The following is a 15,475-nucleotide window of genomic DNA, read 5'->3' on the forward strand; positions in this document are numbered from 1 at the left end:
CTAGTGCGCTACTGGACTGAAACACCGGCCTCAGAAGCAAAGGAGTACCTAGAGGATTTTTGGGCCTTCCTTTTCTTAAATTATATTTCAGGCACCATGTCAGGTTAGAAGAGGTCTTGTGTTGCCGAAACAAAGGAAACCCCACAAAAGTGACTCCATTTGGGAAACTATACCCTTTGAGGAATTCATCTATGGGTGTAGTGAGCATTTTGACCCCACGGGTGTTTCATAGATTTCATTAGAATTGGGCAGTGAAAATGAAAAATGACATTATTTTCCAATAAGATGTAGCTTTACCTCAAAATTTTTATTTTTTTCAACAAATAAATGATGAAAAGCACCCCAACATTTGTAAAGCAACTTCTCCAGAGTACGGAAATACCCAACATGTGGTCATAAACGGCTGTTTGGGGAAGCGGCAGGACTCAGAAGGGAAGGCACGCCATTTAGCTTTTGAAGTACAGATTTTGCTGGTTTGATTTCTCGTCACCATGTCACATTTGTAAAGCTCCTAAAGGTACCAGTACAGTGGAAACCCCCCAAAAGTGACTCCATTTGGGAAACTACACCCCTAGAGGAATTCAACTAGGGGTGTAGTGAGTATTTTGACCCCCCCCCCCAGGTGTTTTATAGATTTAATTAGAATTGGGCAGTAAACATGAAAAATTTCATTTTTTTCCACTAAGACGTAGCTTTAGGTAAAAATGTTTGATTTTCTCATCAAATAAAGGAGAAAAATCACCATAGTATTTGTAAAGCAACTTCTCCAGAGTACGGAAATACCCCATATGTGGTAATAAAGTACTGTATGAATACACATCAGGGCTCAGAAGGGAAGGAGCGCCATTTGACGAGCAGATTTTGCTGGATTGGTTTTTCTTCGCCAAGTCGCTTTTGCAAAGCCCCTTAGGTACCAGTACAGTGGAAACTACCCAAAAGTGACTACATTTGGTAAAAAGTACACCCATTGAGGAATTCATCTAGGGGTGTAGTGAGCATTTTGACCCCACATGTGTCTCATATATTTTATTAGAACTGGGCAGTGAAAATGAAATATTACATTATTTTCCAATAAGACGCAGCATTAGTTAAATTTTTTTCATTTTCTTAACAAATAAAGGAGAAAAAGCACCATAACATTTGTAAAGCAACTTCTTCAGAGTACGGAAATACCCCACATGTGGTCATAAACTGCTATTTGGACACACAGCAAGGCTCTAAAGGGAAGGAGCGCCATTTAGTATTTGGAGTGGAGATTTTATAAGATTCGTTTTTTGACACCATGTTGCATTGAGCTATAGTACCAGTACAGTGGTACCCCCAGAAAAATTACCCCATTTTGGAAACTAGATCCCTCAAAGAATTGATCTAGGGGTGTAGTGAGCATTTTGACCGCACAAGTGTTTTGCAAAAATGAGTAAACAATAGATGTTGCAGATTGAAAATTGCTGTTTTCCACAGATTTGCCATTTCAGTGGCCAATGAGTTATGCCCAGCTTGTACCACCGTAGACACACATCCCATAAATTTTTAAGCGGGTTCTCCAGAATACCCCATATGTGGTATCAGGGCATATGTAAGTTGTGAGGAGTAAATGAGGATATATGTAAGCTGTGTGTAGTACATCAGGGTATATGTAAGCTGTGCGGGTACATCAGGGTATATGTAAGCTGTGAGGAGTACATCAGGGTATATGTAAGCTGGAAGGAGTGCATCAAGGCATATGTAAGCTGGGTGGAGTACATCAGGGTATATGTAAGCTGTGAGGAGTACATCAGGGTATATGTAAACTGTGCGAAGTACATCAGGGTATATGTAAGCTGGGCGGAGTGCATGTAGGCATATGTAAGCTGGGCGGAGTACATCAGGGTATATGTAAACTGGGCAGAGTGCATCAGGGCATATGTAAGCTGGGCGCAGTACATCAGGGTATATGTAAGCTGGACGGAGTACATCAGGGTATATGTAAGCTGGGCGGAGTACATCAGGGTATATGTAAGCTGTGAGGAGTACATCAGGGTATATGTAAGCTGGGCGGAGTACATCAGGGTATATGTAAGCTGGGCGGAGTACATCAGGGTATATGTAAGCTGGGCGCAGTACATCAGGGTATATGTAAGCTTGGCGGAATGCATCAAGGCATATGTAAGCTGGGCGGAGTGCAACAGGTCATAATAGGATGATGTAATAATTGGGTAAATGAATAATCCATGGATTGGTGTGGATGCTTTGAACCAATCCTTTATGTACTGGCCGGGTTTTTGAGGTATTGTACAAAATATCTGCGCTCCAGTGTTGCCTTATATTTGACTTCTTCACTAGCCCTATAAGCCGCACAAGACCCTAAAGTTTCCTCATCACCGCTGCATCTACAGGGTCCACCCGTGGGGTCCAACAAATGACAATGTGGGGTATTTAGTGAAATTCTACTGGACCTCAAAATGAGTCTGGGCCGTCATTTAGAATCATTTTGCATCATTGCGTTTTGAGAGTCATAACGTGTTATTTTTCCGGTGACGGAGCTGTGTGAGGGCGCGTTTTTTGTGGAATGACATGTAATTTTTATTGGTTCCATTTTGGGGTACATGCAATTTTTTTATCCCTATTTATTCCATTTTTTGGGAGATGAGGAAACCAAAATACAGCCATTCCAGCACGTGTCTTTTTTTAAAAATTTTTACAGTGTTCACCGTGCAGTATAAACAACATGTTAACTTTATTCTGCGGGGCAAGACGATTACAGCGACACCAAATTTATATAGTTTATATCGTTTTTTTACGTTACACTGCGTTCCCACAATAAAAATACTCTTTTCTAAAAAAAATCATGTTTTAGTGTCGCCATTTTCTGACAGCCATAACTTTTGTATTTTTTAGTTGATATCGCTGCGGGATGGCTTGTTTTATGCGTGACGAACTGTAGTTTCTATTGGTACCATTTTGAGTTACTTGCAACCAACAAGTTGCAATCACTTTTTATTACATTTTTTTTGAGACAAGACGACCAAAAAATAAAATGCTGTCATTGTTTTTTATTAAAATAATGTGATATTTTTATAGATCAGGCCATTCCGAACGCGGCGATACCTATTATGTATATTTTTTTTTCATATTTTCATTTTTTTTCTAATAATAAAGGAGTTGATCAGGGAAACAGGGCAAGTGTTGTTTTTATTATTTATTTATTATTTATTAACTTTTATTTATTTATTTTTATTTCACATTTTTTTTTACATTTTTTACTTTTTCTTTTACACTGACCAGGGGACGTGAATATCTGGTCTTCTGATCCCCGGTACGATGCACTGCACTACGTATGTAGTGCAGTGGATCGTAACTGTCATTCTTCATTTGACAGTTAGCGTATTAGGCTACCGTACCTGGGAAACCAGGAAGCCTAGTAACGGCTTCCTGGTTGCCATAGCAACAATCGCCATTCGCAATCCATCGTGGGGGTTACAGAGGGAGCTCCCTCCCTCTGTCAACCACTTCAATGCGGCGGACGTCCGTCTGCGGGAACTCACTTGGTTTTCGGGCGTACAGTTACGCCCAAATGTGGGAAGGGGTTAAAGCCCCTGGGCACATATAGCACCCAGAGTGCAAGTTTCCTGCGAGGGCTCAGAACACTGCTGTGAGTACCTCACCAGTAAGTACCTTTATGTGCTATTTTACTGTGAGCTCTATGTCAATCGCCTGAGATCCATGAGTGAACCTGGTAGTTACTAATAGAACTGCTGGTTTCAGTGCTTCAGAACTTTCATCCTGTAACCATCAAACATCAATGTACTTTCTCTACCCCCTCACTGTAAAGCCGTAGTGCTTACATAGCACCCAGAGTGCAATTTTGACATTTTGGGGCGGTCACCCCAAAAAGTGAGTATGCCCCCCAAATTCCATGTGAAGGCTCAGAACACTGCTGTGAGTGTGCCACATCAGTAATGCATCAGTGTTTTTATTTTTAACCACACGGTGTGTGTAAAGTGCCATCTGGGCCATCAACGCATCTGTGGTGATCCACAAAACAGGATCTAGCATCTCTGGTGATGCAAAAAAACGAAGCCGGCGTCACTGTAGATGCCAAAAGATCAACCTGTCATCTACAAAGATGACGTTAAAACCTAATTTAAAGTTGACTAAAAAAAAACGGAAAAAAATACAGAGATTTACAAGCGGGTGGGAAGCTCCATCGGTTGGCCTGGTCTGACCAACCTTTCCTACGCTGGTTGGGCCTATGGGGCATTCAGAGACTTGGGTGGAAGGGATCATCGCACCTGTATGGCCTGGCATAAAAACTACCGGGGTTGACAGCAATGGTTTAAAAAGGAGTTTCTGACCAAAAAATACATTTGCAAATTTCACCTCTACTTTGCTTTAAATTCCTGTGAAACGATTAAAGTGTTAATAAACTTTAGAAATGCTGTTTTGAATACTTTGAGGGGTCTAGTTTCTAAAATGGGGTGTTTGATAGGGGTTTCTAATATATAGGCCCCTCAAAGCCACTTCTGAACTGAACTGGTACCTAAAAAAGAGGCTTTTGAAATGTTATTCAAAATAGAAGAAATTGCTGCTTATGTTCTAAGACGTGTAACATCCTAGAAAAATAAAAGAATGTTCATAAAATGATGGCAACATAAAGTAGACATATGGGAAATGTGAACTAGTAGCTATTTTGTGTGGTATAACTATCTGTCTTACAAGCAGATACATTTAAATTCAGAAAAATTCTATTTTTTCAAACTTTTCTCTAAATGTTGCTGTTTTTTACAAATAAACACTGAATATATCAACCTAATCTTACTCCTAAGGATATGTTCCCACGGCTTAGCAAAATACGTCTGAAATTACGGAGCTGTTTTCAGGAGAAAACAGCTCCTGATTTTCAGAAGTTTTTGCATGTACTCGCGTTTTTCACTGCGTATTTTACGGACGTTATTGGAGCTGTTTTTCAATGGAGTCAATGAATAACGGCTCCAAACACGTCCCAAGAAGTGACATGCACTTTTTTTTCGCGGGTGTGTTTTTACGCGCCGTCTTTTGACAGCGACGCGTAAAATTACACCTCGTGGGAACAGAACATCGTAAAACCCATTGAAAGCAATTGGCAGATGTTTGTAGGCATATTGAAGCCAATTTTAAGGCGTAATTCAAGGCATAAAATGCCCGTATTACGTCTGAAAACAGTGCATATGTAAACATACCTTAACATAAAGCCCAAAGTCTCACAAAGAAAACAATCTCAGAATCAAATATGCAACTCAGCTCTCTACTCACTGAAATATCTCAACAAGGAGATGAACAACCGGAGCAGGTAAAAAAGAGGTGAAATCCTCAACACCACAAAAAAAAAAGACAAAATGATAGTTTTTTACATCTCAGACGGTTGTAGATGTACAGTCTGAAGTGTCCATCAAGGGTTTGACCTTCCCCCCAGCTAGCATGCAGAAAAAACGATCCAAATTTCCACTGGTGTGTATATCTCGCTGGTACTTGTAGTTCCACACAGAAATGAAACTGCAGAAATGCAACTGCTTGCTGTGTTTACCCTCGTACTTGATGTTCTAAATCTCCAACAAGGGAGAAAAAGGAGATCGATCGTGCACTACCTTTTGGAAACTACAAATTCCACGAGTTTACTTACAAAAATAGATATAGATAAAAGCATAAAATAAGCTCTTGTAACACGCCAAATAATGCAACCCGACCCTGGGTTTCACCCTTCTGGCTTCCTCTGGGGCAATCTCAGAATCGCTTGGATAGGTTTTAAGCATTCCAAAGTTATTACCACATAAAGTGAAATATGTCAGATTTGCAAAATGGGCTATAAGGCTGGGTTCACACGACCTATTTTCAGACGTAAACGAGGCGTATTATGCCTCGTTTTACACCTGAAAATAGGGCTACAATATGTCGGCAAACATCTGCCCATTCATTTGAATGGGTTTGCCGACGTATTGTGCAGACGACCAGTAAATTATACGTTGTGGTTTGACAGCTGTCAAACGACGACGCGTAAATTGACTGCCTCGGCAAAAAAGTGCAGGGCACTTCTTTGCAACGTAATTTGAGCCGTTCTTCATTGAACTCAATGAAGAGCAGCTCAAGATATACGAGCGTCACAGACGTATATTACGAGGAGGAGCATTTACGGCTGAAACGACGCAGCTGTTTTCTTCTGAAAACAGTCTGTCATTTCAGCCGTAAAAGCCAGCTAGCGTGTGAACATACTCTTAGCCTTGAGGCCAAAACTAGGCTGCGTCCTTAAGGGGTTAATTCTGTTTACCAATTACAAAAATTTGTTCTAACTATTATACGGGGGATTTTCACTTTATGGATATCAAATACGTATGTCTGTTGCTAGTTTATAATGTTTATTCAAACAATAGTTTATATGAATATGAAAATAGAATATGTTTTCTTTATAAACTATGTACTGTAGACTATTTTCCCTTTAATAAATATCTGATTTTAGGTTTGAAATATATATATATTAATATTAATAGCGGTATTAGTAACAACGGAAGGAAAATAACCGTAAAATAAGTGTCAATGAAGAAAAAGAGCATGAAGAGTAAGGGTATGTTCACACGGCCTATTTACGGACGTAATTCGGGCGTTTTTGGCCCGAATTACGTCCGAAAATAGCGCCTCAATAGCGCTGACAAACATCTGCCCATTGAAAGCAATGGGCAGACCTTTGTCTGTTCACACGAGGCGTAATTTACGTAAATAGACGCCCGCGCAAAAATAAGTGACCTGTCACTTCTTTGGCCGTAATTGGAGCCGTTATTCATTGACTCCAATGAATAGCAGCGCTAATTACGCCCGTAATGGACATGGCGTTCAAGCGCCTGCACATGCCGTAACGGCTGAAATTACGGGGATGTTTTCAGGCTGAAACATCCCCGTAATTTCAGCCGTAACGGATGCCCTCGTGTGAACATACCCTAAGAAAGAAAAACAAAATCTGCTCCATTAAAGGGGTCTCACCAGGGCAACCCATTTCTATATGGCACATTAGAGCTTATATACTAACTGGAGACCCCATATTTGAGCAATGAATTGCTAAGTAAAAGCACCTCTGGCTTTGGCAAATCCAGCCTGTCATTTGTAAGTTTTGGAAAGGGATCCCCCTTCTCAAGTGTGAAGCCACATGGAGAGACTTGTAGAAATAGATGCCCACTTGGACTGTGCCTGAAATGGGTAAATTGCAAAAACATTTATTGATAAAGCTAGGTTTAAACCGGGGGCACTAGTTCTCTTATAATGGAAAAAAATAACTGTGGAAGCGCCGCACAAGCTTTATCTAACCTAGCATTTTAGTTTGGGGAATAAGATTGTGCTGTCTTTTAAAACATGTAAAATGTTATATTGCTCTGTTTTTTTCCGCAGGAGCAGATCCTGGAGATAAAAACTGTGGATAAAACGGGCGGTTGCTGCCAGGGAGTCTCCCCACGAAAGAGAAAAGGCCAAGGAGAGAGTAAAGGAAATGGGGGAAAAAGGACGTACCCCTGAATCAGGGAGCAGTTAAAGCTATGTGTTGTAAGCATATTTTCAGATTCCGCTGTACTTCTGCCATATACCGGCGTTTCAGGCCTGCTATTTGTCCACAGTGTCTTCCATTCCCTCCCCATTTACTCTTTATTTATGCCTCAATGCCCACCCCATTTACCTATTGTTTAGCCTCATTGTCTGCACGCCATGGCGAAGGGACAGTGCCGACCCCAATAGTATATATATATATACGGATGATGGGGGTTATATGCAGGGATGCCGGGGCATCAAATACAGGGTTGATGAGGTAATATACAGGGATGATGAGGGTTATATATGGGGATGATGGCTAGTATATAAAGGGATAATGGGGGGTCCCTGTATATAACCCGATCATCCCTATATATAACCACCATCATTCCTGTATGTAACTACCATTATTCCTGTATATAACTTCAAACATCCCTGTATATAACCCCTATCACCCCTCTATATATCCCCCATCAGTCCTGTATATAACCCCATCTGCCCTGTATATAACCCCATCTTCCCTGTTTATGACCCCCATCATACCTGTATATAACCGCCATCATTCCTGTATATAACCCCATCTGCCCTGTATATAACCCCAACATCCCTGTATATAACACCCATCATCCCTGTATGTAACCGCCATTATCCCTGTATATTACCACATCAGCTTTTATATAAACCCCATCACCCCTGTATATAACCCCCATGATCCCTGTGTATAACCCCCAGCATCCCTGTATATAACCCTCATCAGCCCTGTATATCACCCCAATAATCCCTGTATATAATCTCAATCATCCCTGTTTATAACCGTCATCATCCCCGTATATAATCTCCATAATCCCTTTATATAACCTCCATCATCTCTGTATATAACAGCCATCATCCATGTATATGAAACCCGATCATCACTGTGTATAACCCCCATCATCCCTGTATATAACCCTCATCAGCCCTGTTTATTAACCCCATCATCCCTGTATATAACCCTCATCAGCCCTGTATATCAACCCCATCATCCCTGTATATAACCTCCATTATCCGTGTATCTAACCCCCATCATCCCAGTATTTAACCCCCCAGCATTCCTGTATATTACCCCCATCGTCCGTTTATATACTATTGGGGTGGACACTTTCCATTTGCCGTGGTGCAAAGGCATTGAGGCCAAACAAGAGGTAAATGGGGCGGAGATTCAGTACACCGTGGATCAATAGGCCGCCTGAATTGTGGGTATATGGCATAAGTCCAGTGGAATCTGAAAATATGCAAGAGAAGTTGGAGAGCCACCAGTACCCGCATAGCCGCAAATTTGTATTGGTTAACGTTGCTGACGAGACTGTGCCTCTCACCTGAGATGTTGTTCACAGCCTGTTGTGACTCTTTGTATACCACCGGTCAGTGTAGAACTTGTCTCTTGCATCATCGGGGCCTCCTGTCATCATCACTTGTGACTAACCCTGCAGTCCTTGCCGAACTCAGCTTTAAAAAGGGGCCGTCATGTTGAGATCGCCCCTCTAAATCTGTTTTATTACTTGGTGGAACAATATTACAATCTTTCAACAGTAAACACGTTGTTATTAATCATCAGTACGACTTCTCCATTTTCTTCTTGATGTTATATTTCTCATCTCCACGTGATGTAACATATAATTACATGTTTTATATTTTCTTATAAGTGAGAGAAATTACTCCAGGATTCTCAGAAGACGATAATGATTTATAGATTTATTTTTATATTCCTCTCTTGACCGGAACACTGGAGACTCATAAGACGAGCAGAAAGATCTCCCGGGAGTTCCTATACCCGGCACCTGGTCTTCACTATGTACATAAATATCCACAGGTGATGCTTCACATTCATGTGCCTGACGGCCATAGAAGATGACGCTGCCGCTGTCTAAGATTGTCACCATTCACCCCAGAAAACCGAGAGCAACGAGAAGAAACATTCACCTGACAATAAAGATCAACAACAAAGAAATACCTGACGTGAGTAACGGAAATGTTACAATAAATAAGAAAACATTATACAAGATTGCTCAAAAAGTGTCAAAAATAATTATGGCTGTGAAGCAGGTACAGAGCCCGTTATCAGCATCTTATAAATGTTCTTAACCCCCTAACAGCCGCTCAGTCAACCGCTTAGAACATGTGGCTTTTATTTATTGTAGACATTGGATTTATGTCTCCTGGAAATATAGTTGGTGCATAATAAGCCCTTAATGATGTCACTTATTTTAGAATCAATGATTAGTAAAATATTTGTCCCTCTGCATTTGGTTGGACGTCATAATTATAATTTTATTTTATCAACGTAGTCGTGTGAGATCTGGTTAGTTGCAGTAGGAGCTGTAGATTGTAGAATGTATGTAGAACACAATTTATTTTTTAGGAAAATGCATAGAATCACAAGTGTTCACTATAACAAAATGTATATATATATATATATATATATATATATATATATATATATATATATATATATATATATATATATATATATATATATATACAGTGAAGGAAATAAGTATTTGATCCCTTGCTGATTTTGTAGGTTTGCCCACTGTCAAAGACATGAACAGTCTAGAATTTTTAGGCTAGGTTAATTTTACCAGTGAGAGATAGATTATATTTTTAAAAAAACAGAAAATCACGTTGTCAAAATTATATATATTTATTTGCATTGTGCACAGAGAAATAAGTATTTGATCCCTTTGGCAAACAAGGCTTAATACTTGGTGGCAAAATCCTTGTTGGCAAGCCCAGCAGTCAGACGTTTTTTGTAGTTGATGATGAGGTTTGCACACATGTTAGGTGGAATTTTGGCCCACTCCTCTTTGCAGATCATCTGTAAATCATTAAGATTTCGAGGCTGTCGCTTGGCAACTCGGATCTTCAGCTCCCTCCATAAGTTTTTGATGGGATTAAGGTCTGGAGACTGGCTAGGCCACTCCATGACCTTAATATGCTTCTTTTTGAGCCACTCCTTTGTTGCCTTGGCTGTATGTTTCTGATCATTGTCGTGCTGGAAGACCCAGCCACGAGCCATTTTTAATGTCCTGGTGGAGGGAAGGAGGTTGTCACTCAGGATTTGACGGTACATGGCTCCATCTATTCTCCCATTGATGCGGTGAAGTAGTCCTGTGCCCTTAGCAGAGAAACACCCCCAAAACATAATGTTTCCACCTCCATGCTTGACAGTGGGGACAGTGTTCTTTGGGTCATAGGCAGCATTTCTCTTCCTCCAAACACGGCGAGTTGAGTTAATGCCAAAGAGCTCAATTTTAGTCTCATCTGACCACAGCACCTTCTCCCAATCACTCTCAGAATCATCCAGATGTTCATTTGCAAACTTCAGACGGGCCTGTACATGTGCCTTCTTGAGCAGGGGGACCTTGCGGGCACTGCAGGATTTTAATCCATTATGGCGTAATGTGTTACCAATGGTTTTCTTGGTGACTGTGGTCCCAGCTGCCTTGAGATCATTAACAAGTTCCCCCCGTGTAGTTTTCGGCTGAGCTCTCACCTTCCTCAGGATCAAGGATACCCCACGAGGTGAGATTTTGCATGGAGCCCCAGATCGATGTCGATTGACAGTCATTTTGTATGTCTTCCATTTTCTTACTATTGCACCAACAGTTGTCTCCTTCTCACCCAGCGTCTTACTTATGGTTTTGTAGCCCATTCCAGCCTTGTGCAGGTCTATGATCTTGTCCCTGACATCCTTAGAAAGCTCTTTGGTCTTGCCCATGTTGTAGAGGTTAGAGTCAGACTTATTAATTGAGTATGTGGACAGGAGTCTTTTATACAGGTGACCATTTAAGACAGCTGTCTTTAATGCAGGTACCAAGTTGATTTGGAGCGTGTAACTGGTCTCGAGGAGTCTGAACTCTTAATGGTTGGTAGGGGATCAAATACTTATTTCTCTGTGCACAATGCAAATAAATATATATAATTTTGACAATGTGATTTTCAGGTTTTATTTTAATATAATCTATCTCTCACTGGTAAAATTAACCCAGCCTAAAAATTCTAGACTGTTCATGTCTTTGACAGTGGGCAAAGTTACAAAATCAGCAAGGGATCAAATACTTATTTCCTTCAATGTATATATATATATGAAATATCCACAGCCGCGGACCATCGTTTTAATCTGCCCACCGACGGCCGCGTGCCCATGATCAGCCTTGACTATAAAATGGGCTCTGTCCTTTCACTCATTGCCTGAGCGTTGTTGTGTTATTCCATGTTAGTCTTAGCAAATGGTCCATTAGTGTTATTCTGTTTCCTCTGTTCCCGTGCCCTGCTACCTGTATCCTGTAACTCGTGCTATATTTGTTCCTGTGTCTTAGACTGTTGGAGTTGTGTTGTGCCACCTGTCACGCCTGTATGGTGTCTACAACTTCATCTGTGCTGAGCCCCCATTACTGTCTGGACTATTAAAGGTACTACTGTATTCGGATTGTAGCTTGACCAGCTGTTACTCCACTACGGCGGTGCGGCCTAGTGGGTCCACATACCCATGGATTGTGACAATATATATATATTTTTTTCAATTATTTTACATATTTTTTATTTACTTATTTACGTTTTTTTTGTTGTTTTTTTCTTTATACTTTTATAAACCAAACAACCATAACATTAAAACCACTGCCAGGTGAAGTAAATAACAATAATGAAGGATGGAAAATGGGCAAGTGCAAGGATCTGAGCAACTCTGACAAGTGCCAAATTGTGATAAGAAGACGACTGAGTCAGAACATCTCCAAAACGGCCAGTCTTGTAGGGTGTTCCCGGTATACAGTGGTTAGTACCAACCAAAAGTGGTTCAATAAAGGACAACCGGTGACCGGCCACAGGGAGCAAAGTCTACTCAGTCTGCTCTGATCCCACAAAAGAGCTACTGTAGCCCAAATTGCGGAAAGTTACTGCTGGCTATGATAGAAAGGTGTCAGAACATGCAGAGCATCACAGTTTACTGTGAATGGGGCTGTATAGCTGCATGTTACACAATATTAGGCAGGGGGCTTTATTTATATAATTGATCGATATATCTTTTATTAGATTGGAATAGCAGGGCTTTTTGAACTAAGTAACAGGTAAAATTAAGTAACACTAAGACATAACAAAAATGGACAGAGGAGCTTTGGTGAGGGGACAGAGGACAGGCTGCATTAGTATCTATGCTTTTTACCACAATTTTGCTTAGATTTTTGTTGCATTTTCTTTTCAAAATGACAAGAAAATATTTTTCTGTCATTTTGAAAAAAAAAGTAGGAAAAATGTTGCTATCCACATAATATCTTCAATATTGGTAACTTAAACAACACAATGTGTCACTTCCTATTTTAGGTTTCCTTGAATGTTTTTTCAGTGTAGATTTTTTTATCATTGAAAAGTCTCAAACTCATGATTACTCAGCAAATACATAATATACTTTACCTTCATATCATCAGCAATGAGCTTATATAGGGCCACCATTGATGACAGTGCTGGACAGGTAGGGATAGTGATATGGGATAAAGGAATAATGTAAAGTTAATGTAATAAGTTAAAAGTAATGATATAAAGTTACAGTATATTGTACAACTTGGCAATCAAAGAAAAAATAACAATTGTGTCACGTAATATTTTAGCTGAAAATTTTTGAGTCAGAGGTCACAGAATGTGTAGAAATACGCAGCCTATATCATGCAATATGTGTTATAAAGTTTTTTATGGGTCATATATTTAGGCCACTCAAAGTCGTGTGAATTATGATGTCATTTATTTTTAGACTTTAACGCAGATATAATGACTTTCTTGGTCTGGATGGCGGAGAACAACAAGACGGAGGTCACCATGTTTTTCCTCAGAGGATTTCAAGTCAGTCAAGGTCCAAGACTATTACTGTTCTGTCTGTTCCTTGTGGTTTATTGCCTGATAATATGTGGGAATCTTCTGATCATCACCCTGGTGTCCATCAGCAAGAACCTTCACACTCCAATGTACTTCTTCATCTCACAACTGTCCATCAATGACATCTTGTTACCGACTGACATTGTCCCCAACATGCTTCACCTTCTACTGAATAATGGGGGGACCATTACATTCATTGACTGTATGACTCAGTTGTATTTCTTCAGCGCCTCAGAATCATTTGAATGTCTTCTTCTCACAGTGATGTCCTATGACAGATATGTGGCCATCTGTAATCCCCTCCGTTACACCTCTATCATGACAAATGGACATTGTGTGAAATTGGCCGCCACTTGCTGGGTGTTTGGATTTTCCCTTATTTTGATTAATGTCCTAAAAACAGCAAATCTAAACTTTTGTGGACCAAATATCATTGACCATTTATTCTGTGACTTTGTCCCCTTACTAGAACTCGCCTGTTCTGATACCTTTGTTGTTGATTTAGAGATTTATTTACTCAGTATTCCCATTGTAATAATTCCAACCACAATCATTGTAATATCTTATACTTATATTATTTTAGCAATCTTAAGGATCCCATCCAGTAAAAGTAGACAGAAAGCCTTCTCCACCTGTAGCTCCCACCTCACTGTGGTCTCCATATTCTACTTGACTATATTCAGTGTTTATGTTGTCCCAACAAAAGGTCTAACAGTCGCCATGAGTAAGATCCTATCCCTGCTCTACACCGTGTTTACTTCTTTGGTTAACCCTATAATATACAGTCTGAGAAATGAAGACATCAGAAAAACCATACAAGAATCTATTCATAAGCGTGTGATCTGGTAAATCATCTACTGTATAATAATTTCTACATCACTGAGGTTGTACCTGAAGTCAGGGTTGGACTGTCCCATCAGAGTATCAGAGGATCCTCCAGTGGGACCAGGCTCAGAAACAGTAATAAGGCCCCACAGGTCCAGCAGAAGACAACCTAATTTGGAAGTGACTTTGTCTTTGCCAGTAAGGTCTATTTCTTATAGGTTTGTTCACAAATGCATTTCCAATTTCTTAGATAGCACCAACATTCTCCACAAAACTGTTTGCAGAATGTAACTATTCACATTAGTCCCTGTCCCCAGTAGAGCTCAGAAGCTTATTTTATCTACATCACAGCTATACAGACTCAACCTCATACATTTCTCAATGGCGTAAACCAAAAGACAATGTTTTCAAACTGTGCACATTTTTCCAAAATTTTAGAAAATCTCATTGTCACGTACTCCCTTCCTGCTGCTCCCTCCATCTCCAGGACATCAAGAGTTACTCGCTCGGGCATCGCCCGGCCTGGCAGACTGAGGCAGTCTGCAGCCAATAGGAGTTCAGTAGCGTCAGGCCAATCAAAGTCTGGCTGATGTTCCTGAGCTCTCGCCCTCTCCTTATTTAGTTAAGCCTGGTATATTAGGCCTTTAATTAGAGTTACCTAGCCTGGTGCTTTCCCTTGTTTCAGACTCCCCTGAGCGTCTTGCATTTTGACTCTTCTGTGACATGACCCCGGCTGGACTCGACTTTTCTTTGTATTCTGACTTTTGTTTTTTCCGCACTCTCCTGGTTTGTCCCTGCCTGCCTGACTCCGCCTTTTGCACGGAGGGTCATTTGTCAGTGGCACAATTGCCCTGCCTCTACCCTCCATGTACTTCCCAGTGGACCCTTTGTTATTTCGTACTGTCTCTGTCTTATTTGTTTGTAAGTTTCACTGGTACTAGTATAGTTGTGTGCCGTCGTTTAGGTCGGGTCGTACAAGTAGGTAGGGACAGAGGTTTGGGAAGAACAGGGACCTCACTGTTTACTGTGTATTTTTTCGTGACAGAATTACAGGCCCTTTACCTTCTCTTCTCTGTTGTCTGGCTTTGTTTGCCATGGACCCTGTGGTAGTGTTAACAGAGCAAATGCAGGGTTTCACCTAATTGGTGCAGGATCTGGCCCAGAGAGTCTACCAGCAGGAGCATGACCCGCAAGTGGCCACCCCTGTGTTACCCGTGGCAGCCTA

At 40.6% G+C, this 15,475-nt stretch overlaps 1 protein-coding gene across 1 annotated transcript; it reads left to right on the forward strand.

The window, feature by feature from the left end:
* The first annotated feature begins 13,338 nt into the window (after positions 1-13,338).
* Positions 13,339-14,274, forward strand: LOC142750629 (olfactory receptor 6B2-like). Its single transcript, XM_075859625.1, has one exon. It carries the CDS (start codon positions 13,339-13,341, stop codon positions 14,272-14,274), a length of 936 nt encoding a protein of 311 aa, XP_075715740.1.
* Positions 14,275-15,475: the final 1,201 nt, after the last annotated feature.

Source organism: Rhinoderma darwinii, chromosome 3 (genome assembly GCF_050947455.1).
Source record: "Rhinoderma darwinii isolate aRhiDar2 chromosome 3, aRhiDar2.hap1, whole genome shotgun sequence".
In the NCBI taxonomy this organism is placed as follows: domain Eukaryota; kingdom Metazoa; phylum Chordata; class Amphibia; order Anura; family Rhinodermatidae; genus Rhinoderma; species Rhinoderma darwinii.